General features: G+C 39.9%; 1 protein-coding gene and 1 pseudogene across 1 annotated transcript in view; one reads left to right on the forward strand and one right to left on the reverse strand.

Annotated features, from left to right (window-relative positions):
* Positions 1-4,956, reverse strand: part of LOC134381068 (ankyrin repeat domain-containing protein 26-like) — a 52,816-nt gene extending 47,860 nt beyond the window's left edge. Inside the window, 3 exon segments of the mRNA XM_063101145.1 lie at positions 2,462-2,635; positions 2,791-2,905; positions 4,694-4,956. Coding sequence (XP_062957215.1) covers positions 2,462-2,635; positions 2,791-2,905; positions 4,694-4,956 — 552 coding nt within the window.
* Positions 4,955-26,894, forward strand: LOC134381069 (thyroid receptor-interacting protein 11-like; annotated as a pseudogene).
* Positions 26,895-27,202: the final 308 nt, after the last annotated feature.

Here is a 27,202-nt window from a genome sequence, read left to right on the forward strand (position 1 = left end):
ACATTATTACATTAGAATTAAGACATTCTAGTGAAATATGATTATTTATAGCATATGTAAGGAAAAAGTTTTAAAAACACTATCTTCTAAATTATAAAGTTCAATGCCTTTTCTAAGAGGCTAATATAAAATATAGAGTATATTATTATAAGTTAATAAGCTTTGTCTTGAAAACCTTGAAATCTTTATCAAAATATACTACAAAACAGGGGCTGTAAACTCAAATACTTACAGAGGCAAAGTAGGTGACCTGAGTAAATGAAGTACCTAGGTGGGGACAGTAGCAAACTGGAGAACATATGCCTCGTGTACAGGGGCGGCCTCTGCACAGCATACCACACAGTAATATGGGCTCTGTAAGCCAGATTTGATTCTTTAAGAGAAGGCTGAAATCCAGATTTCTGCATGAGACTCCTAAATTCGAAATGTCTCAATTTATAGAGGTAAACTAAACATATCTATGGTTCTCATTTATTCCATAGCCCTTGAGTTTTTGCATTTGTTCAGAGTGTTTCCAAATGGTTGCAAATAAAGCAAGTATTTGCATGTAAAAATCTTTCCTTTCTTAAGTATCATGCTTTACCAAAAGATCAGGTCTTAATATATAATAACAGTTGCTGTTAAGACATAATACTCACTTCCAGAATGTTTCCAACACTTATACACCGACAATCTATTTGGATTTAATTCTCCCAGATGGTTAAGCGAATGGATAATTGCTTAATATAACTGCTGAAATAAATTATTCAAAGAATTCCCACCTGTCTTCTTACTAACTTCATGGTTTTTAGTGTTTAAAACTGTCATCCTGATTATGCCTGGGCTCTATGAACTCAACAGACATATTGACATAGTCTACAATATAGTTTAAAAAAAAAAAAAGTTCATGATTTTCCACTATTCTAATCACGGAAACTCTGCTGTTAATAAACATTTGTTGACCTGATGACCTGAATGATAAAAAAGAAAAACGAAATCCTTACAGGATCAGCCTCTACTTACTAAAAGACTATTCATAAGCAATTTTCTAAAGACCTTGTGAATGGCAGTGAACGACTGCTAGCTGGAAAGGAAAAGGTATTTTTCTGTAAGCCAATAGATATTGCCATTAACATTCCTTTTAACTTCCTAACCACAGAGGTAGAGAATGACAGAAAACAGGTGGATATTGTTAGAACGGAGTTGAAGGAAGCATCGCTCATCAAACACCAACTCTTCTACAGATTTCTTAAGTTTTTGAAATCTGGGAATTTATATATTATGCTTATTTATTCAGTGGTTCTTAACCAAGAGTTGTACCAGAATTTGGAGAAAATATTTTTAAATATACATATCCTGGTCTTATTAAATTTACTAAATCAAAATCTTCACAGGAGGGCCTAGACTTGTAAATTATCTTAAATTTCTCTATGTCATTGCAGTGCACAATTCTAGCTGAGAACCAGTGCAGGAGACCATCACTTCAGTCTCATCTCTCACCCACATGGCCAATTCTATTTATTATCTGGGGATCTGGCCAAAAAGAGGAAAGAGTAAGATACAGAATCACTTACTGGAAACTCCACTAAATTTTCCTGGGTGGGGGTACAATAGGGACTAGTAAACTCAAGACGCAGGGTGATTTTGTTATTTTTAAGCTCCCTATCTTCCACCTTTCCATCAAGACATTCTAGACTTGAGAGCAGAGTTTAGACTCTTATCTTAGCAACTGTTTCTGCCAGGATAGGATAACGCATCAGTTAATTCTTTGTTCTTCCCTCCTTTCTCACTTAATCACCACCCAATCACTGCCAATATGGTTTCCTCAGAGTCCTCCAAAAATTGATCTCTAGGCAAGCTGATGACTCACTAACTTTCTTTCCCAAACTCAGAATTAATATCCCCCAGATTGAAGAACACCTTGTCAAATTATATAATATCCCCCAAAAAATGAAAACAAAAAGAACTTCTTGGTATTTTCCCTCAACTACCTAATTTACAGATTGGCCTGCATATTTCTGATTGCTCTCTCCTTTCTCCTTTATATTTTTCCCTCTTATTTCTTGCCACTGAGACATAAGTCACATTTTTATAAAATAAGAATTCGTCAGCACCAACAACATTTCTATTTATTGTAAAATGCTTTTGTTTTGTTTGAATTTTAGGATAAAGCCTATTTCCAAGGCAAATTTTGCTTTCCTGTGTTGTTTTACACTAATTAGAAAAACAACTTGGGTGGAAAAAATTATTTGGAAAAAAAAAAAGGTTTGCCTTTAACAAAATCAGTGTTTTCCTAAGTATGTGCCACAAATGCATAAAAGAAAGCTGTACCCTCTCATGTTTCATTAAAAGCATCAATATTTAAAGTAAAATCCTAGACAACTGCTTGATCTTTCAAAGATAGAAAACTGACCCCACACAAGTCAATGTGAATGCAAATGAATTTCAAATATTTTGAAAATAGAGCTGGTTGATCTTGTACCTTGTTCCTTGCTTCAATATTTGCATGATGTAAAAGTAGTTTTGCTGCAATTGATACTCTATGACCGCAGACAGCATGGTGGAGAGCAGTGTTGCCGTGGGAGTCCATAAGGTCTGGATCGGCCCCATGCTCTAGCAGGATATCTACACATTCCTCTTTCTCGCATTGTACAGCCTGTCAGTATTACACCAAGAAATAGAGGATAAATTCTAGGAATTCAAAATAAACATTCTGTGGGTTTTACCAATTAATATTTAAATGAGAGAAATTCAGTTTTATTCTAACTATTTACATCACATCCATGTCATGTAGAAATAGCTATTACGTACCTTCATCAGAGCTGTCCTGTTTTCGCTGTCATACAGGTCAAGATGGCATTTGCTCTCTACTAGGAGAGTTACCACTTCATGATGACCACTGGCACAGGCCAAATGTAGTGAGGTCCTATGAAAGTGAGAGGACATTTTAGGAAATTATAGTGTACTCTTTGAAAATATGCAATTATTCATGTAACTGGAAACATTAAATAGCATGTTATTCCTCTGTCTTCAAAACAAATACTTAATTTCCTTCTAAAGAAAGCACAATATTTATTAGCACTTGTTACTCACTACATTAATGAAAAGGGCAGTCTATTTTAGTAAAAAGATCATGGCCTTTGCATTCAGCTCAATCTGGGTTTGAATCCTACTTTAAACTCTGTCACTTACTAGCTATCGCTTAGATTTTCTGAGCCTCAATTTCCTCATCAAGAAAACAGAGATGAAAAATAGTGGTTAACTCGCAGGACCCCACTGCAATGTTTTAATGAGAGTCTTGGCAAAGTATTTAGAACAGCTCCCAGCACAAATAACAGCTCAGTGACTGTTAGATGTTATAATTATTACTATAATTATTACCATAAAGACAACACTTCAAGGAAGTAAAATTATACAGTTACACCGACTCTGAAGATATGTTTTAAGGATTAGAGATAACACCGTATTTCAATAATTCTAAGATATTCATTTTCTCACACTTTAACATCTCTGATATTGGATGGCCACTTATAATTCATAATGTTTTAGAATTATAACTGGCAGCATTTTAAAAATTCTTATTAATATATGAAATAATGGGGTATCACACAATCCATGGTGAATCATTACATCAAGTAAAATATGGCATATACAAAGGTCTATGGCAGTTCTAGTAATATGGCTGGTTTTTAAATAAATTTTAGTTCTTGAAAGTACTATGAGGAAAGTGGGCTGAAATAACAACAAAAAAATTGAAAACAAAGTAATTCTTACTTTGACTTTCATGAAATTTTAAGCCAAAGGAAACTCAAGATTCAAATGAATAGGTATAGCTCATCTTCTTCAATATTTAGACTTATAGAATGTATGCAAATCAGATATTTCCAGTGATTAATATTAGCATTTAATACTGCTATAAGTTTTCAAAAGGACAGTTTAAGGTTATCTTTTACAATTTCCTTCCTTCAGAAATGCTTCTATTGTCTAATACTTCAATTTTAAATCTCAACTTGCTCAGACTGGGCAGATAAACATGAAGTCTTTAGGGATGAAAGGATTCTGAGAGATCGCAGAATACGTCTGCCACATAATAGCTATCCAGGTTATGGTTGACGAATACATGGATTAAAGAATGGATAAATATTGTTGGGGAGTTCAACATTTTTATAGAAAACTTTCATAAAATAAAGCAATACTTTTGCAAAAGTAATAATCATTTATATATGCTATTTTTAATTTTCATAATACACGTAAAATGGAAAGATTAACCTATAGTTGTCTGCATACGTGACAAATCTACATAATAAAAACACATGTATGTAACAAAATGTATACATAATATAATCTACACGCACACATAAAAAGATTCCCTTCTGAGAAGGCTAAAAGTTGGCAGAACATGCTAACACACACACACACACACACACACAAAATGAATGAAAAAGGAGAAATTATATTGATCTGTGCAAGATTCATGTTCCTACTCAAGGATTATTTCATTAATAATAATTTTGTACCAGAACTTTTACACTTGTTCATTGTAGAAATCACAGATACAAAAAAGAAATAACTGGGCATCAAGAGAAGAAAGCCCAGCATCCTGGGTGACAGAAGAGCTCGGGCCCCACCAGGCTGAGCCCGGGAAGGTGCAGGCTTCTCTCACATCCGCCCGGCCTCCTCCTCACGGGGTCCCCTCTACCTGGCTCCCTATTACCTTTTCCTCTTGTCTCTCTTATTCAAGCTCATTTTTTGGCACCGGAGGATCTTCTCCACTTCTGCCACATCACCCACGCTGGCAGCTCTGTGGATATTTCGCAGCTCTCTGTCTCGGATGTGATACCCGGGCTGAGAGCTGGCGCTTGTCTGTCTCTCACGCCAGGTGCCTGCGCTGTTGTCACTCGCTCTGGTGGACAAGGCGGAGGGCAACTCGCCCTTCTTACTAAAGAAGCCAAAACACTTGCTCATTATAGAGGCCATGGGCTTCAGAGACACCTCTCCTTCCCCTAGGCTAGTCTCTGCCTCTGGAGCCCAATATTATCACTATCACAGGTGAGCCAACCCTTCTGCCACAACAGTCCGACTGGAAGCAGAAACGATTTAGAAAGGTAACCAAGCAACGGGATTAAACACAAGTTCGCGTGCGCGCCTCAGAAGGGGCGCTACTGCGCATGCGCAGAGAACCCCGGCGCCCATGGGTCCTCCATGCGCATGTGCAGGATCCAGGACTGGTTGGTGAGGCCACTCACTGGACATTGAATAGATTTAAAATGTTGATAGGAGGAGGGGGGAAAGAAGGGAGGAAAGAGGAATTGGTTAAGGGACACGAAAATTAACTACACTGTATATCGATAAATTAAAATAAAATAAATCATTTCAGTAACTTTGAAAACGAAAAAGTTTTTAAAATTTTAAATAAAAACTGGTTCAGGTTGGCTGCTTGTTACTGTGGCTACACATCAGTGCTTTCGTAAGTTTGAGGCTACTTTAACCTGATGTTTTCTGTTTAAAAGTTGCCTTCCCTCAAGTATGTTTGAAGTCAAAATATTTTATATTCTAGAACTGTAGACTTATTTTTGAAGTTTGGGTCAAGAGGAATTGTTTAATAATTGCATTCAGGAAGAGGTTTTTTTGTTTGTTTTTTTAGGTGCTTAGTCTTAATTGGAACTATATTCATAAAAACTATACACATAGTTTTTGTAAATAATTGTTAATTTTGTTGTTGTTACTTTTAGCCACTCTTGCTCAAATCCTAACATCATAATCTCCAGTGAGAAATCTCAGTCTCTTTGTAAATTTTTGTAGGTATATGATAGTGATATCTTATGTATGTGTGTACTCCATAAAAAAGCATATACAGTTTTCTCCTAGTAAATCCAGGTTTTCAACTTAGGATTAGATACCAGGCTAAAAGTATACAAAAGTTACCAAATCATTTTATTTTCAAATCAAATCATAACTAATCAGAATAGTGCTATTTTTGAACTATACATAAAAGATGGGTATTTTGAAAGTAAGTTTCCTTTCTCCCCAAGATAGTTCCCTGAGTTCTTCTTTCATGTGATGTATCTCAAATGCTATTTTAAAAACTTCATTTAAATGACAATTATATTTAGAAACAAAACCAAAAAGATAGCACAAATCTATACATCCCTCCTATGTCTTCGAGTCATTGCTTGTAGGCAGTGAGCTCCTCTTGGTACAGCATTCAAGTTTAGTGTAGCACTCATCTCTCAGTGCTTGCTTCCATGTATTTTAACTTTTCCTTCGAGTTTCTAGGAAACACACATACTCCACGTGCCTCATCTCTGCGCTCACGTTCCATTGTCTAAATAGAACGCTTCCTCCTACTTTTTTGCATGGTAAACTCCTCTTTCCTATTTTACCTCTTCTGTAGAAGCTTCCTTGTGCTTAGATATAATTTTTCATTTATTAACTCATATATCACATTATATCATGATTGTATATTTGCCTGTTTTTTGAAGCAGGGACTATATACATTTCTCCATATATAGTTTGTACTTCATGACTTTTTTGAATAACTGAGTTAATATAGCAAAGATTTGGAATTTTACAAAAAGCGTTCTTCAGAACAGTAGAATTATTACAAAACATTGGTTTTTGTTGATTTTTTAAAGTAACGGCCCTGCCTTGTATATAAAGGAAGTAAAGAAAAATGAAAATGAAAATGAAAACTGGACCTCAAAAGAATCTGTGATTGCACCAATGTTGGAGAAGGCCGATTCGCTAATCGGTGGTGCACTACAAGTGAATGGTGACAGCAGTTTACGTAAAACAGACCAGAATGCAGGAAGGTAAAAATGTATAAATTATTCATTTCTCTGCAAAGGAATGTTAGCAGTCATTTCTTTTTCTTTTTTTTTTTTTTTGGCAATAAACCAGGAATGTGTAGTCTGTAGGCCAAAGCAAGAGAATACTCAACTCTGTTAATGCTGCTGAGAAGTAGATTAAAATGAGGACAAGAGACTTTAAAGAAGGAGTTTTGATAAATGGTCTCCATGGAAGCCTGAGTATAGTGGATGAGTGTAGACAACTGCTTAGAGAATGGTTACTGGAAGGCAGTAGAGAAATGAGTGATAACTGAAGAAGAATGTGGTAATCAAGAGTTTCTTTTTTAAGTTCTAAAATAGAAGCTTTTAGAGCATGTTGTGTCATTGGAAATGATCCAGTAGAGAAAGACATGTTCATTAAACTTGATTTAGTTTGCACTTTTAAGTATGAGAAAGGTTTCTATATTTTCTTTTAAAGATTTATAGTAAACTGTCTTTAGAACTCTATTCATGTATAGTTTTATACTAACAAGCTGTTCGTTTAGAACTGGTTTAGAAATGAAATATTCTAATGTAATTGAACATGCACATGGTGACCTAAAAGTTAAACTATCACACACTGATTAAAAATTGTAAAATAATAAACATGGAAACATTTAGTCCATACTGAACAGAATTTAATCATTTCTTGATGATTCTGTATTATTACAGGGCCTTTGACAGGATCATCATGAATGGCTGGGATTTTGTAAGGTCCTCTAAAATATCAGGTATATTAACTTAGTCATTATTTAGATTATGGGGAAAACAGGAGGATTTTATTTATGTATAACAGAAAGGTATTTTGACAGTCACAGATTACTACTTTCAGATTATAAAGTTCTAAAGTATAAACTCATGTTTCTCTGTACTGGCTGCCATTGACATGTATTGTGTGCTCAATAGGTTTTTGTGGAATGCGTGAATAAACAGTTAAATAGATGAATTACTTAAGTAATATTTTCCAAATAGGTTTAGTGCCTGGAAAAGCTTGTTCTTATTGAAAATGACATTAACAAAAAAAAAAAATGGTATATTTCTTTATATCAAATAACACAAGTAAAATTAGGTTTATCTTTTGCTTTGACTGTCAGAAAGCTTGATCTAAATTTAATTCTTTCCTATTACATTATTAGGAGTATATTTTCCTTGTCCTTTAAAGTTACTCTACTTTTAGTTTAATCCCCTTTGTAGAAAGAAGTTGTATTTTATAGGATCTGTTAACTGTATAAATGAGAGGAATAAATTAAAAAGGCAGAGATTTTGTATAAAAATCAGTAGTTTTAGATATTTTTAGTATTTTACATATTTAACATTTGTCTGAAAAGAAGTGTTTGTGTTTTGAGGCCTGCAAAGAAAACATCTAATAAAAAGAACACGGTATTATAAAAAGTAAATTATTTTGATAAAAAAATTCTATAAGGTAAAATTAAAAAGAGAATCTTTTGTTGTGAAGACATTACTTTGAAAAAGTGATAAATAGTAGCTATCGATAAAAGTATCCTTTTGAAAAAAAATCAGTTCTTTTAAGAACTACTTGTGTTTTTGCTCGTAGAAAAATTTGGATAATTACTACTTCTGTACTTTTATACTTCGATATATGCTACAAATACTTTGAGGACATTTTATTGCTGTTGCCAAATCCTTGATGCTTTATTTAGGGTGAAAAATACTGCATCTTTTTGAAGATGCAGTGCTTGAGCTGTCAACAAATGCATCCTTAAATATAAAAAAAGTAATACCAAGCATAAATTACACTCAAGGATAAGTCAGGTGGAAACAGAAAATTCTGACTATGTGCCAACTGCTACATAATGTTCCAGTGACTTAAAGAATACATTTACACTTATTTGCTGACAATTAAAGGCATCTCTGTGAAATGTCAGTTAATAATAACCTGCAGTTTTTGTAGACAGCATGCATTTTAATTATTTCAGTGGAATTTTAATAATGATTCCATTGTCCTTGTAACCAGATAAGTAACACTCAGTCTCCAGAGTAGTCTGCAAGATAACACATAGAACAGTTCCTGTAATATTTCTTATGAACTCGTCCATTGAGAGTGACATGCTATTGCAGCTAATGGACACCACAATGGGATGACAGCACACTGCCACCATTCACAAGGGACAGGCCCTGAGAACTCTTTGACTCCTCACATCTTCAAATATCACTCTAGCATATAACTTCCCTCATAAAATGCAGTAAAATATAACTTAAAAACTTTTAACACTTTGCAGACCATTAACAATTTTATAAATACAAGACCGAAGTCACTTACAAAGCCACTTTCTGGCTAAGAACTAGCATTCCTTCACCTCCAGCTTTAGCCCCAGCAATAGTTTTTCTTTTCAGGGCTATTTTTCACACAAAGTTAACTGTAATCTCTTCAGTAGAGTTGCTGCATACATCCCCACAAATATAGAAGGCCATAGGGTTTTGGATGTTGGGCACTTGGCCAACTCACCTACAAGTTATACCAGCCCTAGAATACCAACCTCTCCACACCAAAGATCCAAACCCAGGTGTCAGCAAAATTACAAGTTACTACAATTCATGGAGTCACTTCAGGAGTAGTCAAAATTGCAAATGTTAAGTCCATAAATTCTAGGGAGACACTATATTTACTAGCTTGATGAGCATGTAAGTTGCTTTTCACTGATTGTTATAGCAGAGTATCAAAAGCATTTGAGTCTTAAGGGATTCTTGTTACTCTTATCAACTCTACAAAGAAATCTATGAAAGGAATTTTAAGTCAAAGGTGTTGAAAACTAGAACTGGCCTTTATGCTCTCCACGCTCATTTTCTGATTCTCCCCAATGCAGGTATACCTGCATTTGTAGTAAATTTTATTAGTTTATTTTACTATTAAGAATTTAGAGAGTGTTCTATTTTTCTGGAATTATATGCCAGTTAGCAGTACGTATAAGCATTAAGCACCTGCTATATGCAAACACTATGGTTGTCACTATGCTTGTGGTTGATGAAAATATTAATGTGAAAACTTCCATGTCTTGATCACTTATCATTTGTCAGGCATTGGGTAATCACTTTGCTTGCATTATTATCTCATTACTCCTAATGATGGGCTTATGGGGAATTCTCTTCTCTCTTAAAGAATCTATAATTAATTTGAAATGGTAAGTCATAAATGTTAGATCTGGTTGTTCCTTAGGATAGCCTGAGAGGCATAAAAGCTTGTACCCAAAAATATACTAGACATCCAATATTCAGTTCTCTGATTCAGCTGGATTTTCCTTTTTCCACAAACTGACTTAGAATTTCTTTATTTTTATTTAAACATAAATGTACATTTATATTTATGTTTTACATTTATTAAACATAAATCTGTCTGCAATATGCGATGCTCAAATCAGGATAGTCAGTATATTCAACATTATACAGTACAATCAATTTTTATGACCTTTTACAAATTACTCCTTTTCCTTCCCCCATCTCTTCCTTTCCCACCTCTGGTAACCTCAGTTCTGTTCTCTCCTTTTGAAAGTTCAACATATTTTGTGATTGTTTTATCTTTCTTCCTTCCTTCCTTTTTTTTTTTTTTTAGCTCCCACTTGTAAGTGAGGACATGTGGTATTTCTCTTCCTATGCCTGGCTTATTTCACTTAACATCATTTTCTCTGTGTTTGTCCATGTTGCTGTGAAGGCCTGTGGATTACTATAAACCTACTCCAGTGGTGAAGTCAATTGCAGCTGGTATTCCAGACATGTTATCTTTGCTTGAACAAATCAACAAAACCCCAATACTTCAAATGCAGCTATTGACCTGGTAGATGCTTTATTTTTGGCAGACCAATTTATAAGGACTATAGGAAATAGTTTGCTTTCACCTGTCAGAGCCAACAGTACACATCCACAGTCCTGCTCCAGGGCTATGCTAACTCTCCTGCTTTTAGCAACAGTATAGTCTTCAAAGATTCTTGATCATCTTTTGATTGTACAAAACATTACACCAGTCCACTACACTGATGACACTTTGCTCCTTGGACCTGATGAGAAAAACGTAGCAAATACATTAAATGTTTTATTTAGTAAGACAAATGTGAACCATAATCATGATTCCAATTTCTATGAGTAGGGTCCAGTCAGGAGACAAACATCAATTATTTTAACATCATCAAAAATTGTGTGTGTGTGTGTGTGTGTGTGTGTGTGTGTGTGTGTGTGTGTGTGTGCGTGCGTGCGTGCATGTGTGTGCGTGTGTGTGTGTGTGTGTGTGTGTGTGTGTACTGAAGAACTGAAATAAAAACAGAGAACACTAAGGCAGGGGTTGGCCAACTACTTGTATTGTCTATGAGTGGGCTGACATTTTGTAAATAAAGTTTTATTGGAGCACAGCCATGCCCTTTTGTCCACGCACTGCTATGGCTGCTGTCATACTACAAGGGCAGGAGTGAGTAGTTGCAACAGAGAGCACATGGCTTGAAGGACCAAAATGTTTACTCTGTGGCCCTTTAGGACAATGTTTGCTCCCTGAACTAAGATATCAGAGATGGAACAACCAAGACATTGTAGAACTGAAACGTGGGGCTTAAAACCACCTAGCACTGGCTAGTGTGTGATGCTGCTGTGTCTGAGGGATGCTATGATTAGACTGACAGGGAAACCACACACAGGAAGAAGCAGCAAAATGGGGGCAGGAAGTAGACAGGAAGGAGCAAGTCCTTTCTTCCTCCTCCAGCCTTGTAGTCTCCCTCTAGTGACCCCTATTGGCAATGCCCAACAGGGAGTCTAGCAAAGTGGAAACGTGGTTTGCAGAGTCACTGCCCTTTACCACAAAGTGGAACAGAGGAGGGTGAGTGTTCAGCTGAGAGAGAGTAGCTGAAGAACTGGCAAAAGGAGCAAGGCATTCCGTTCCTATTCATCTCCAGGCAAAGGAGTTGAGAGATGGAAGACAGGGTGGACATCAAATAGGGACGTCTGGCAGATTATAGATTCCATGGTAAGACTCAGTTTCTGCGTCTTTAATGTGGTAATAAAAATGAAAATAATAACAGAATTAGTAACAATAATAATTCAGCTGTTAATAAATACTCATCTATCTGGCTGCATTCAGTCCTGACACCCAACATCAGCAGCCAGCACACCCACGGCTGCCAACTGCACGGACTTACGGTTGCCAGGTATGCATGGATTTACAGCTCTCACTGGCTCTACCCACCTGGCTCTGTGTGTGAGAGGGCTGTGCTCACCCACACTCACTCTCCCAGTGTTGGGTCTGACTGTGTTAGCTAGCTAATGCTACTATCCCTCTCCCCAGTCACCGTCACAGCCTTATTGTTGTCTGGGCTTACTGGTCAACAGCTTTCTTCCCTGACCTGTTCTCTCTCAGCATCCCAAGGTCAGGGGCCTCATTCATCTTGGTCGCTACTATTTCCCCAAAGCACAGGCCAGGGCCTGGCACACAGAAGGTGCCCAACAAAGATTCCATCCAGGACTGCATTTAACCCTCAACCACCTGCTTTGATAGGCTTTTTTATCCACACTGACAAGTGAGGAAACTGAAGCCCGGAAGGGTTAAGTCACCTGAGTCACAAACAATGAACACGGATAAGCTGGGCTTCAAAAAGCCAGATCTTCCATGCTAGGCTCTTGCTACAACCCCGAGCATTCGGCTTTCCTGCCTCACCTTCCAGGGCCTTTCTTTAGGCCAGTTTACCCCAATTCAGGGAGAGCTAGCCCTGACCCCAGACAGCACAGAAGTTTGCTTAAGACAGAAATCAACGTATCTTCATTTTCATAATTGCACAAAGAATATAAATCTAGCAATGTGTGTGTGATCAGCAGCCCCACAGTTTTTTTCCTAAGAGGCAAACTTTGGAGATATCCACACTGAGGGGTCATTATCTCCCAACAGTTTACAGTATCAAGGCTCCTTTATTTCCCCCCAATAAATCTAACTGATATGGACCGGCAGATCAGGCAGTGTACTCCTGGCAGCAGAAGGCTGTGAATCACTCACAGGGCTTCAGGAAACTTAGGGAGATTAAAGTTTTGCATAATGCAAATCAGGAGGAGTAATGTTTGCTCTGCCTCACTGTGGAGGCAATTAGAGCAACAAGCACTAAGAGAAATCCTAGTGCTTATTTTCTGGGACAGAGAAAGTTCTGCTTTGGTATGCAAAAGAGCACAGTTTTCAGTGACACAGGAGCCCGGAACCTGGTTAGCAAAAGCATCCCATGATGGTTTGATTTGCAGCTTTAAAGAATTTAAGGATGAATAAAACCTTGAATTGATTTTTAAAGAGCTGAGGTCAAATGGCATAAGATCAAAGCGTTTGGGACAGAACTAAAGTTAAGGCTGTACTTGTGATATCCCTGCTCTGGGCCCTGGGTTTTGAATCCTTTATGCTATATGGAATTTTCTGCCACCAATGCACTGCCTTTCCTAATCTCATCAGTCCCAACTCAAGTACCCTCTTCCAGGAAGTCCCCTCTGCTTACCCCAGCCCGCCTACCCCAGCTCCTTTGTCTGACCTCCAGTTCACTCATTCATTATTTACTGACCATGTACTATGTGCCAGGCACTCGCTATTCTAGAAGCATGACATACAGCAGTCAGCAAAACCGACAAAAATTCTTCCTTCTTAGAGCTAACATTCTCCTGAAGAGTGAGAGACAATGAACAAAATAGAGAAGTGATTAATATATTAGAGCACGTTAGGTGCGATGGAGAAAAGACAGGGAGGGAGGTGGAGAGGACAGGAAATGCCAGGAGGTGGAGGTGGCTTGCAGATTTAGGTAGGGTGGTCAGGAAGGACCCGAGATGATGACATTTATACAGAGACCTGAAGAAGGTGAGGGGAAGTATGAGCTGTATGTGGGAAAGAGCATTTCAGGCACAGAGGAGAAAGAGCCGTGGCAGAGTGTCCCTGGGGTTGGAGAAACAGCAAAGGCTGCTACGGCTGGAGCAAGTTGGGGAAGGGGCAAATGAGTAGGATCAAGGTCTTATAAAAAAAGCCCATTTGTTCATTCATTCACCAAATTCTTTCACCCATTCAACAAATACTTTGGAAGCCCTACTGTGAGGCAGGAACTGCTGTTCTAGGCACGGGGAATCCACCAGCAGACACGACAGGCAAGGTCCTGGTTCTCATGGGCTCACATGCTGCTGGGAAAACAGAGGATAAGCAAATAAGCAAACAAATAAGGTACTTTCAGAGAGTGACTGGGAGACATAGTGGAGCCATGGTAGAGAAGGTGGGCCAGGCAGGGATAAGGGCCATACCACAGGGTGAGGAAATGGTCATTTCTGGGGTGGTGGCAGGGGCAGTGATGGTCCCGAGGTGGCAGCCATTTTGCAACTGTGAGGCAATGGCAAGAAGATAAGAAGACAGCAGAACTGAAAGGCAGAAGATGCCTGGGTGCGTGCAAATAGCACTGTTGAGATCCAGGTCCATGAACTGCAGACATTTAGTTATGTGAGAGAAAATGTCTTTACTGTACAGGTCGTGTTTCCTCTTTTGTGCAGCTAAAAAGCATTTGTAACTGACCCAATAGGAATTCAATCAACACTTTGTTTCATGGAGCAGAATGACCTGGAAGTTAGAGGTGAAGATGTGTCCAAAGTGAAAAAAAACTCTCCTGAGCCACACAATTACATGTCCTTCTCCTTTTCCTGCTAAGGTACAACGTGGGCATGACTCATGAAATCAAGACTCTTTATAACCAGTCTTCACGGTCACATCCCCATCACCACCTTTCCTCACCAGAGACCCCTGCAGGCCCACACTCCTTCCTCTGACATTCCCTGACCCAGAGCTGGATGCCAGCTGGCTTTCCAACAATCTCATGAAAGCCATCCTCCCGTGTGAGCTCTGGTTAGCTACCCTGGGTGCCCACACCAGGCCAACCCATGGGAGGCCCGCTGAAGTGGACCGACAAGTTTCATGGTCAGCTGCAACCTTTGTCTGTCTTACAACAGGATGCTGGTGGGGGTGGTGGGGAGTCCTCGGGACCAAGTGATAATGACTCACATTACTCCAATGCTTGGCAAGCACTGCAGCTTTTTTGACAGCATTGGGCATGGTGGAGGCCTGCTCAGAGCCAACAGCAATCACCAAAGAGAAAACAAGGCTGGCAGCCACTTTTGCTGGTTCTTCCCACAGCCTCTAAGTGCAAATTCCTTGACTTCTGGACTCAGAATGGCCCCTCTAATGTGTCAAATATAATAATTACTTGTAGTCTTCCATTCATTCAGACAAAGAAATATTTATTGCACATTTATTCTGGCCCAGATAACTTTCTGTGTCCTGGAGATAAAGTAGTGAACAGAATACACATAGAAACGCACATTAGTAAATTGTGATAGGTCGTCTTGTAAATGTTCAGAGAAATTACGTTAATGGATAGAAGAGTCCCAAGGAATGAATGGTATGCTGCATTTTGAAGACTGCACAACATACTGGAATGAGGGTCCCAGGGCAAGAAAGAAAGTGGGGAGGGGCCAAAAGAAAGCAGTACCCTAAAATAAAGTCTCCTGCACTCAGACCTGCCATCTGCTGAGAGCTGGCTCTGAGTTCTACTCGGCTCTTCTTGTCCAGCCAAAGCCACACCTATTTGATGTTGTGCGATTTTGTCATGACCCATTGGAAAGTCGAATTCAAAATATTTACATGGGAAAAGATCTTCATCCTGGGGAAAACATACAATAGTCTTTGTAATTATTTCTTCACTCACACATTTACTGACCATCTTCCACGTACCAAGCGCTACAGCAAGGGGGTATTTTAAGGATTTTAAATCATGGGACTAATACAGTCAAACATGTATTTTTCAAATTATCTTGGTCTTGGCATGAAGAATAGATTTGCAAGAAGCAAGAAAGAGTCGAGGATAAGAGCTAGGAGGCCACTGTAGCTGTGTAGGGAAGAAGGTGTGGGGAGCCCAGACTAGGGGCAGCAGCCAGCATGGAGGTGCAGAGGAGGAAAGGCACGCTGGAAGTGGGACATGCGCAGTTTTCAAACAGCAGCTTGAGACCTGTTAGAGAGGGTCAGGAAATCAGTGTAGTGGGTTTTGACCAGCATTTTGAGGGATAAAATAGAATAAAATAGCCAACAGCAGAAAGCATCACATGTATTAAGGGTGAGTCTTATTTTGGGATGCATGTTTTCCTGTTACAGCAAAGTTGAGTGAAGTGGGGAGGAACAGGGACTATGGAGCCAGGGGACATGGGTCAGACCCCAGCTCCACCACTGATCTGCTGTGAGGTCTTGGGAAAGTCACTAAACTGTGGAGTATACTAACATTTATAAAGCAAATGTATTTCACAGGGCCTAGTTTCCAAAGCCCTGTTGTTTCAGGTATAACCTAACTTTTTAAAATTATATATGTAAATGTTAAGCTTGCGAAAACCAGGAAACTTTCCCTAAGCTAAAGCCTCTGATGTAGATAAAAAATTGCAACTCAGCAAAATTGCAGGCTCAAGGACAGATGTCCTTGGTGCAGGTTAACCTAAAGCTGCTTTATTGTTATGCAAAAACACTGAGGAAACTACTGTAGGAAAAGACAGTATTTGCTAAGAACAAGGTTTTGTTGGTGGATAGACTTAACCTTTTGCAAATTGCATTATGGAATGTCACTTTGTTATTTCACTGATGTTACCAGCTTCTATTGTTAAACTATACTTAGCCATAACTCCACCTATGTTCTTTTTCTGTAACTTTCTGGCCTGGAGAATAAATACTGAGAAAGAACCCCAGTCCGGTGTTAATTTCCCAAGCAAGAATGCCTCTCTCTTGAGGGTTCCAGGAAATTAACCCCTTCAGGGTTTCTCAATGCTCAGAAGAAATGAGCTTTGAGTAATCTTTTGCATCTCCATCACCCAGAGGAAGAGAGGTCACAAAGAGAGTGCAACACTAAAGTCCCTGGGCCAAGGTTTCCTCATTTGAAAAGTAGAGAAAATAACACCTCGTGGGGTTGTGAGAACTAATGAGGCCATGCACGTGGGGCCCTCAGAAGAGAGCCCGATCTTAGTAAATCCATGTGTGTGCCCTTCTTATCCACAGACACAGGCACACAGATGTGGGACCTGGCGTGGGATGTAACATATCTTTCTTGTGGGCTGCAGTCACATGTGTGTGACAGTCACACACGGCTTGCTCCCTTCTGCTTTTCCTAGCTTGGCTGGTGATGACCACCACCCCCCACGCAGTCACCCACTGGCCATTCTACTCTCTCCACCTCCTCCCCACCATCCAGTCACTCACTCAGTCCTGCTGACTGTTCTCGGATCCATCCAGTCCTCCTCAGCTCTATCACCTCCCGCGCAGACTCTTACACACTTCACGTGGGTCTCTTTCAGCCACACACTGCCTGTGACCATCAGCAACTCTCCACACCTCCAAGACTTAGAAGAAACCAGGTGCTGCACTACTTGCCCTACCTGCCCAACCTCTCTCCTTAGTGCTCTTTTAACACCCCACCTCCCATCTACACTAATAGCCCAGAAATACAGAACTACTTATTTTAAGAAAGGTAGAAAGAAAAAGAAAACTGCTGATATCCAGAACCTGGCAACGGCTTCATTGACATAGGATGGGGAGAAGGAAAAGGACAGCAGAGGCTGATCCCTTTTTTCTGACTTGAGCAACTGGGAAGGTAAGAGAGGCACTTATGGAGAGTAACAAGGGATGAGGAAACTGTGGAGGAGAGAGGGGTCCTTAGAGGGTAGCAGATCCCTGAGGACAGCGTGATGGGGGCAGAAATCATGATCAACCATTTCCTAGTAGAAAAGGAACCCTTATAAGTAGACCTCAGTTATAGATCCAGCTACCCCCAACCCACACGGAGACAGCTCCTCCATTGAGATCCCAGGGAATATAGACTGGAGCTCATGTATTTATTTTGTTTTTAAGAATAGACAAGTGTCCTGACAGATCCGAGGAGATCTGGGCTCATGAAGCTCAGCTGCTCACACTTAGAGGTGCAGCACACAGCTGCCTGCCTCCAGCGTAGGGCTATGGGGAAGCTATTTGAAGATACTTGGAGGATATTTGTAGAGGAGATATGGAAATAACTTTTGCCAGAAAATTCTTCAGTGTCACTTAAGAAGAACTTTTAGTTACAAGGTTTAAGAAGTTACGGACTGTCTAATATTCCAGAAGACAAGGAGGATATTTAAAGCCAATATATGAAGGATAGCATAGTGTCCCACATCTCTTACAGGACTCCTTACTTCTTAAAGAGTTTCCCATGCATTAGGTCACTTGATCCTCATAAGAATTCTGAATAAGAGGTCACTGTGGAGGAAAAGCTTCCAAAGGCATACCTGGAACTTTTAAGAAACAGAGAGCCTCTTTCCTGGCTTTGAGAAAGGGGCAAAATGGGAGTGGCAAGTGATGTTTCAACTTTTTACTCTGTGATTCTCTATGGCCCTTTTGACACTCCACTGCCAAATAGCTCACACGTCACAAGTTGGTGTTTATTAGTCAGAGTTCTCCAAAGAGGTAGAATCCATAGAATATGTTATAAACACAAGAGGGGATTTACTAGGGGAATTAGCTCACACAATTGTGAAGAAAAGTCCCACAATGGGCGGTCTGCAAACTGGATGCTGGTAGCGTAGCTCAGTTCAAATCCAAAGGCCTCAAAACCAGGGAAGCCAGTGGTGTCCTTGGTGAAAGTCCTGGAACCCAAAAACTGAAGAGTCTCGAGCTCTGATGTCCATGGACAGGAGAGAAGAGTGTATCCTAGCTGCGGTGGAGAGAGACAGATTCACCTTTTTTCTGTTCTCTCTGGGTCCCCAGGTGATTGGACGGTTCCTGCCCACACTGAGGCAGATCTTTCCAACCCAGTCCACTCAGGCTCTCATACTAATCTCTGCCGGAAACACCCTCGTGGACACACCTATAAAGATAGCTTTACCAGGTTTCTTGGCATTCCTTGATATAATCAAGTAAAAACACCTAGAATTTACCTTCACATTGTGGAAGACACACAAGACTGGGTGGAACCACCAGAGGGCAGCCAAGAACAGGACGTCACTAGGACTCAGAGGGGATCCAACACGGCTGCCCGCCTCTCAGTCTGGCCTGACACTGCTCCCCTCGCAGCTGATCCTCTGTGCAGAAGCAGAATTCAGAGGCACAAAGAAACTGAGGCCCCTTAAAGGGTTTCACTCACCCTTTCTTCTTTTTTGTGAAAATACCCACTTTCCTTTCTCCTATTTCTGCCTGCAGCCTATAGATGGGAGTCTCCAATCACACACACAGTCTGGGGCTCTAATATTATAGAGAACAAGCTCATGCAGTAGCAGCAGCAGAACGTGTGTCACTCACAGATACGCTTCAGAACGTGTGTCACTCACAGATACGCTTCAGCTGGTGCAAGAAGGGAACCGCCCCAGCTGGAAGGTGCCTGAGACAGTAAGACCAGTGGACAAAGTTTTCTCTGTGCGTTTACAGAACACATACACCTCTAAAGCAGAGATTGGCAAACGTTTTCTGTAAACAGCCAAAAAGTATATATTTAAGCCTTTGAGGCCAGATGGTCTGTGTTGTAACTACTTAACTCTGCTGTCACAGTTGTCATGTGGCTGCTTTAAAGCACAATATCCAAATGAATGGGAGTGGCTCTGTTCCAATAAAACGTTATTTACAAAAACAAGCGATGAGCCAGATTTGCCCCAAGACTATAGTTCGCAACTCCTGCACTAAAAGAGCAAACAAACATTAATATATATATATATATATATATATATATTTCCGTATATATTTATTGAAAAAGAACTTTAGACAAAACCAAAAACCAAAAAAACCCCTTTAGACCAATGTAATTATCAGTCAAAACAAAAGAATTTCCATAAGGACCTTCAGACACTATGCAATTCTTCCTCACTACTGACAAACATTTTTCTTGAAAGGGGTACATAAGTCTCAGTGTACCTTGCTTGGAAATGAAAACCTCAGATTTATTATCAACCCACTTACAATTAAGAGAGGGGAAAAAACAAATTACGTGACCAAGTCAAAGAGGTCTCAGGCCCAGTGGAGGGATTTCTCCAGCAGCCTGTTAACACTGCCATGGCACGTTCTCTTACACTGTGTTCTTGTCTGGTTCCCTATACCACACCACATTACAATGACATAAGACATCCACAGAAAAGGAGACATCACCAAAAAGACCCCAAGGAACAAGCATAGGGGCTGTGTGTAGAGGAAACAGGAAGGAAGTTGGAGTTCGATGATGTGATCCCAACAATCGGCTGATCAACAATCAGCTGATCCCAGTGTTTGTTCCCCGTTCCAATGCCACTGGCCGTAGGACCCTGGAAAACACAACCTCCTGCAGCCCCATTTCCCACATCTGTGTAAAACCCCACACAGGACTCTCATGTCAATTCCTGAGGTCATGTATGTAAAGGCACTTCACAAATGTCAGTTATCTTATGTCGACAGAAGATGCAGAGGCAAATGTTGAATACCAAGCCCATGTGGAAGCCACTGTCTTCTTACTTGAGTAAGGGAAAGATTGGGAGCTATAAGGACCACACATTTTCTCATCAGCTGAGCTGATTAGGGACAAAATAGACATGCAGGTCAGATTATGACCATATACTCGATCTTGGCCTATGAGTGCAAGAAATCTGGGGAAATGCATGTAACCATTATTCATTTGGCAAGAAAATATTACCTGAACAGAAATGAAGCTATTTATAATATTCATGTATCCATTTAAGTATGAATACATTCATACATTTTGCTATCAAAAATATGTTTGATTATGAAGTGTTGTTCCAGACCCCCAGGAGTTATTAAACAACAGCATATGTGCATTCCTTCTTTCAAAAATGTGAAAAATTTTTAATTCTGAAACTTATCTGGCCCCTGGGGTCTCAAGTAAGGGACTGTGGATCTATTGTACTTTTAATATCTACATTTAAGAAAATGCACACAAAGAAGAAGGGAGTATAATAGCATTTTTAAATGGTTTAGTACTTGATTAATTACTATGGCATCTACCTACATTTGAGGCAGAAATTGAATGACAGATGCAAACATCCTATGGTCTGACAAAAACGCACAGTGCACACACTGATTCTAGGTCCTTGCACCACAATGTCAAACCCTGGAGTTCTGCCTGGTGCACACTGAGAACCTGTGCCAGAAGGGTAACCCCGTAACAGAATAACATTCCACTTTCATAAATAAAGATAACACTATCTGATCGCATCCTTTTATAATTCATTTTTCTCCCCAGTGAAGAATGGATTTTTCACTCATCTATAAAAACTCTGATATTCTAGGATGTTACAACATGTAAGCTGCATAACCAGGCATGGAAGATCAGACTGAGAAGCTGCTGCAAAGATACAGGACTTCTTCCCCTCCACCCCCTTCTCTATGCAGCAACTGCATGGAATCCACTCAGATTGATGCAAAGTACAGCTACCTACCCTTCTCAGAAATACTGTTCAGAGCTTCTCTAGAACAGGCAGAGTAACAAGCAGTGTTAGGAGAAGACACAGCAGTAGGTGTGACAGATGTAGAATGACATCTACATGTAGATGTAGAACAGTAGTAGGTGACAGATGTAGAATGCTACTGCTGGCAAAGTAAGATTGTCAAATACAGGTAGGGCAGTCTCATGAAAGAGACACAATAATTATTCAATGTGGCATCAGAAGACTGTTTCAGGATCACCAGGTAGAGATGGATTTTGACTCAGCATGAGAAGTCATGCTGCTGGTTATGGATGGTTATCTTGTGAGGCAGTGATTTCTCCACTCCTGGAGTGGGTCATCGGATCTCTATGCTCGGGATTTACAGCTGCTTCAGAATCAAACTTGGGTCTGGATCCACAGCTCTGTCATTTACTAGCTCTATGACCTCTTTGATCTCTGGCTTCCTCCTCACTAAATTAGAGTACGCATACGGGCCCATGTCATGAAGCAAAGTGATACTGGGGCAGAAAAAGAAAGAGTTATTCCACAGAGCACAATAACGGGAGAGGAGGTGTTCAGACTACAACAAGCACTGTCCGATGCTGAAAATGAAATAAGAAGATCGAGGAGCTCGAACCAGCATAACAATCTCACTGAAGACAATCTGAAACTTAAAAAACAAGTCCAAGTTTTAGAAAAAGAGAATTCATTACTGTGTCAAGAAAAGGAAGCACTTCAATGATAACTTTTAAAATTGAACAATGAAGTCATTAAAAATACAGCTACAAGGTACAGGAATTCAAATTCAGAATTAAATCATTTAAGATGTGAGTTCAAGGGAAAGGAGGAAGGAATTAATATTACTGAAAAGGAAATGCTGAGAGCTGAGTTAGGAGAAACAGACGAACACACTACAACGTGTGAGCAAACCATCACAGAACTGTCCAACGTTTCCAGCCTGGATAGTTCTGCTGTACAGCTGGAGCAGGAGTGCTCAATTAAACTCAGTCAAGACAATGACCTTGAACTAGCAGAACTCAAAAAGAATACTGGAGAGATGCATGCTGACCATAAAGAAACTGAGGGAATTTTGCCATCTCCTTCAGGACAGCAAAAGCAATTGACACGACTTGTAAAAGAGAATGAAATTTTCATTGAAAAACTTAAAGAAAGTTCAGAGCTTCTGGAAGAATTAGGTAAATATACTCAAGTCTTCACAAAAAATAAAATTTTACAGCAAACCATAAACGAAAAAGACAGAAGTCTAGCATCCTCGAAAGAAAAAAATCATGTGAAAGGAATGGAACAACTCAGGGAGAGACAAAGTCAAGCTGCACTTGTGGCTGCACCTAAAACTCTGGACACAATGACAGAACTGGAATCTGAGACAGCTCAACTGAATGAAATCAAAGGTAATTCTGAGGAGAGAATAAAACATCAAAAAATAACTGAAAACCAAAACCAGCATGAGATGCAGCTAATGTGGTCTTTTCAAGAGCAGAAACAAGAACTGGATAATTTTAACCACCGGCACAAGCAAATCACTATTGCACACACCCAGCTCCTTTCAGCAAAAAATGAAGAAATTCAGGATCTGCAAAACACAACAGAACAAATCAAAACTCAGCTGCATGAGAAAAGACAAGACATGCAAACAGACTCCAATGTTTTGAAAGTCAGAAAAGATCAATGTCTTAATACAGTCAATGGAAGTGAAAAGCATGATTTAGCTAAATCCAAAACTGAAAGATTAGGACAAGGAATAAAAGAACAAGAATTGAAGATCAAACTTCCAAATGGAAAGAAAATGCCTCTAACTAACCAGACTGATCAGCTGTCCAAAGATGAAGTTGGTAAACTAACTCAGATTATCCAGAAGAAAGATTTGAAGGTGCAGGGTGCTCACACTAGAACACCTTCAGCTTCTTACAACCGGTATATTATGTACCTTCAGCAGCAACTGCAAGCATATACATTGGAAAGGGAGCAGATGTTAGCTGTTTGGGATGAGGAGGCTAGGGAAAACAGCTATCTAAAAAGAGAGTATTGCCAAATAATGGATATAATTGTTGCCAAAGAAGTAGCCCTCATTAAACTGCAGGATAAAAATAAAAAATTGTCCACTAGACTTGAAAGAAGTGGTCAGGGTATGTCTAGAGAAACTGTTCAGAATTTATCACATCTCATTCGAGAAAAAGACATTGAAATAGACACATGGAGTCAGAAATGTCAGACTTTATTGACAATTTTGCAAATATGCAGCACTGGTAATGAGATTGGAGGTATTTGGGGAGCTTCTACACGAACGTGATTAGTTAAAAGAGCAAGTGAAGAAAATGGAAGAGTGGAAACAGCAGGTAGGGACAGTCGTAACACATACACAGCATGAGGCTGTCGCCTTCGAAAAGAGATTCTGCAACCTCAGGTACAGGTTTTAGTTGGCAGTAACAATAATCTAAACTACAGATGAGCTACACGGACCAAAGTCAAAACTATGAAGGATATGAAACCAAAATGAAAATGCTGGGGCAGGAATTAGCACGTATTCAGTGCAGCACAGAGCAGCTTTGTGGTACTGACAACAGTCTCCTGGGACAACTGCAGCTCTCCACAGAATCATCCCATTCTTCCAAGTCAGCAGAACGTCTTCAGGAGAGTAAGTCTGACATACTGAGTGAGTCTTCTCAATTGCTCCAAAAAGAGATTGAAACACTAAGACAATCACTGGAGGACAAGGATGCCACCATCAGAACCTACCAGGAAGACAATCGGAGATTGTCGGATGCGATCGCTGCCTCTTCGGAAATGGCAAAAAAGAACACAAACAAATGCATTCAGAAATTAAGCAGCTAAAGGAGAAACAAACTGTTCTACAAAAGTTACTTACGGGAAAAAATCTTTTGATCAAAGCCAAAAGTTGTCAGTTACGTTCTTTGAGGGAAAATCTCGCTAATGAAATCAATGAAAATGATCTTTTGAGGCAGGTTGTGAGAAACCGGAAGGAGAGGATGTGAATTTTAGCACCACACTCTGCCAGTGAGCCAACCGGCCATCCCTATGTAGGGCCCGAACCCGTGGCCTTGGTGTTATCAGCACCGCACTCTCCTGAGTGAGCCACGGGCCGGCCCCCAGGATGTGAGTTTTAGAAACGGGTATGTGGAAACTGGAACAGAAAAGTGACAGTCTGCATTCACATAACAAAGCATTACTCTTCAACCAGGAGCTACAGAGATTACATAAACATTTTTTACAATCAGAAGACGATTCTCAAGCCAGAGACATGTAAAGCAACCAAGCCACTGTGTGTATGTAGTTCATCACAAAGTGGCCTTTGGGAAATATTTCTTTTCAATTTTACTTTAAATTTAATAAAAATTTTAATTTCTTTTTTTCAAAAGTGTCTTTCAGGGGCTGTAAAGGTGTTCACCAAACTTGAAAGAGTGGTTAATTCCTGTGAGAATGGGTGATGGCGGGACTGGATGCTTATGGTCAAAGGATGCTTCCAGTAGTGTGTGTCCTGCCTTAATGTTTACACGGAGCAGGTATCTGTGTATACCTTGGATCATTAAAACATTAGCTTAAGTTTCAAAAATTATACGATACATGAGTGTATACTCCTCATATAAGAAAAAAGTGAACTGCACAACAATACAAGGTACATAAAATTTTAAAAATGAAATTTCCTTTTGGGGGTGAAGTCCCACTCCCCTTTCCATTGCCTGGGAAACCACACTATTACTAAACTCTTTTTTTTTTCCTCCAGATCTTTTAGAAATATTCCTATATATATTATTATTATGTACTATTATTCTCTGATGTGTTGGAGATCTGTACAAGTATAAGTTTTTACATCTGACTCTTTAAAAGCATAAGTTCACTGTATGGATGTACTCTAAATCATTTAGCTCCTATTGATCATCATTTAAGCAGTTATCTACTCAAAATCATACAAAATGTTCATCAACTCCCTTGTCCATTTCATCAAGGGCCACTCCAAACCTTGATATTTTCCTGAAGCCATGATCACGCCTTCAATCCTCTTGAAGATATTAGAGACCAGCAGTCAAGAACTCTTAATTTCCCAAACGCCCTTCCTATATTCTATCATCCACCCATGTCTACTTCTCTTTTTAGAGGAAATAGGATCAAGGTTTGTAGTTCAAGGCTAATTGAAAGCCTGAAATTATCCTCTCAGACTTCTTCAAAGATCTCATTCTATTAGTTTTCCATTCCGCGTTATCTTCAACCTCTCTTTTTCCCTGAGCATATGAGCAGGTCCAGCTTTCTCCTGGCACATAATATACGCCTTTCTGCTCCTAAAGCAACTATCATGTCTCTCTACCTTTCACAGCTAGACTTCTGAGATGATTCTTTACTCCTCACCATCTCGTTTTTCATTGACTTCTTTCTGAAAGCTTCACAAAATCTTATCCATGTCCCAGGGATGTTCTAATCGCTAAATCCAATGCACACTTTTGAGTCCTTTGCTCACTTAAGCACTCTGTAATTGCCTGATAAATGTTAACCACACCTTCATTCTTTAAATTCTCTCCACCCTCTTTGTTTTTTTGTGATTTCACTCTCCCCAGGTTCCCTTCCTCATATCAGATCCCTCTCTCTCAGTCTCTTTTGTGGCCACTGCTTCTCATCACTTCTTAAATGTTAATGTTCTCCAAGGTACCATCTCTGGCTAACAGGCAATCTCACAGACCCTGCAGACTCAGAGCAACTTCATCCACTGCCATGATTCGACTTTCACCAATATGTCAGTGGCTTCTGAATCTGTCTAACCTCACGCTTCTCCTGACTCCACACTAGTTTACCTAATTGTCTGCTGGATACTTTTATCAGAATGTCCATAGACTTCTCAAAATCAACATGTCCAAAGGGGAATTCAGTATCTTTCCCTACAACCCTCCCACCATCCAAACAAGAGGCCTCGGAAACATGGTACCTCTCTCTCCATACCCCAAGCTCTCACCTACTCCATATTCATTCAATCAACCACCAAATATGTCTTCATTCTTTCCCTTCTTTTCTATTCCCACTGCTCTCGTCCATCCCTTCTATCTCTTGTATATTCTGGTGCAATAGACTCCTTACTGATCTTGCCGGTTCCATTCCTGGCCTTCCTTGAATCCATTCTCCACACTACTGTGAGGGTGAACTTTCAAAGACGAAAATCTGATGATCTCACTTCCCTGCTTGAAACTATTTTAGGACTCCCCGTTGCATGGTGTGCGAACTTTAACACAATATTCAAGGCCTTGCCTTTGCAGCCTAACCATCTGCTAGTCACCCACACAGGTTCCCTTCCAGCCACAAGTTATGTCTTTCCAATCCCAAACAGATTATTACCCAAATAGCTTTCAAACCCATGAGCTTAATCAGAGCACAATAATGCCTTTAAAGAAGTTTAGACCAGAAGTGTTTAATTTGCCTCCTCCTCACCTCAATGGGGTGGGGTTGGGGATGGGGGTCCACGATTCCCACCCTACAGTTATGGGGATGGTCGAACACTGGACAGATGAGACAGACCGCAGTGTATTAGTCACATATGCTCATGGCCAAGGGAAGGAGGACACTGCACACTATGCAGAGTCACACTGGGGTTACACTCCAGAACAGAGTGAACAAGGAGGGGCTGCTGGAGGCAAGCTTTGTAGGAACAAGAGGGTGGAGTGACCCCTGGGAGAAAGGCAGCTGTACAAAAGGCAGTCCAGACAGGAGGAGCAGCAGAGAGAATCACTCTGGGGTGGAAATGGACTTGACTGCTCCAGGAGCAAAATGTTAGGCAGGAGAGCTGAGAAGAGTAAGAAACAGAGGAAACCAGGTGCACAGGTGATGACAATTCTAACATGACTGACAGGAACCGCAGAGCACGTGGATAATAAATCACACCTGATTTCGAAGTTAAAGTGGAAGAACACGAGTGCCACAGAATCAATCAAATATAGTACGTGCTGCCTTCACAAGGAGACAAATGGTAAGTT

The sequence above is a fragment of the Cynocephalus volans genome, chromosome 6 (assembly GCF_027409185.1).
Source record: "Cynocephalus volans isolate mCynVol1 chromosome 6, mCynVol1.pri, whole genome shotgun sequence".
Classification (NCBI taxonomy): domain Eukaryota; kingdom Metazoa; phylum Chordata; class Mammalia; order Dermoptera; family Cynocephalidae; genus Cynocephalus; species Cynocephalus volans.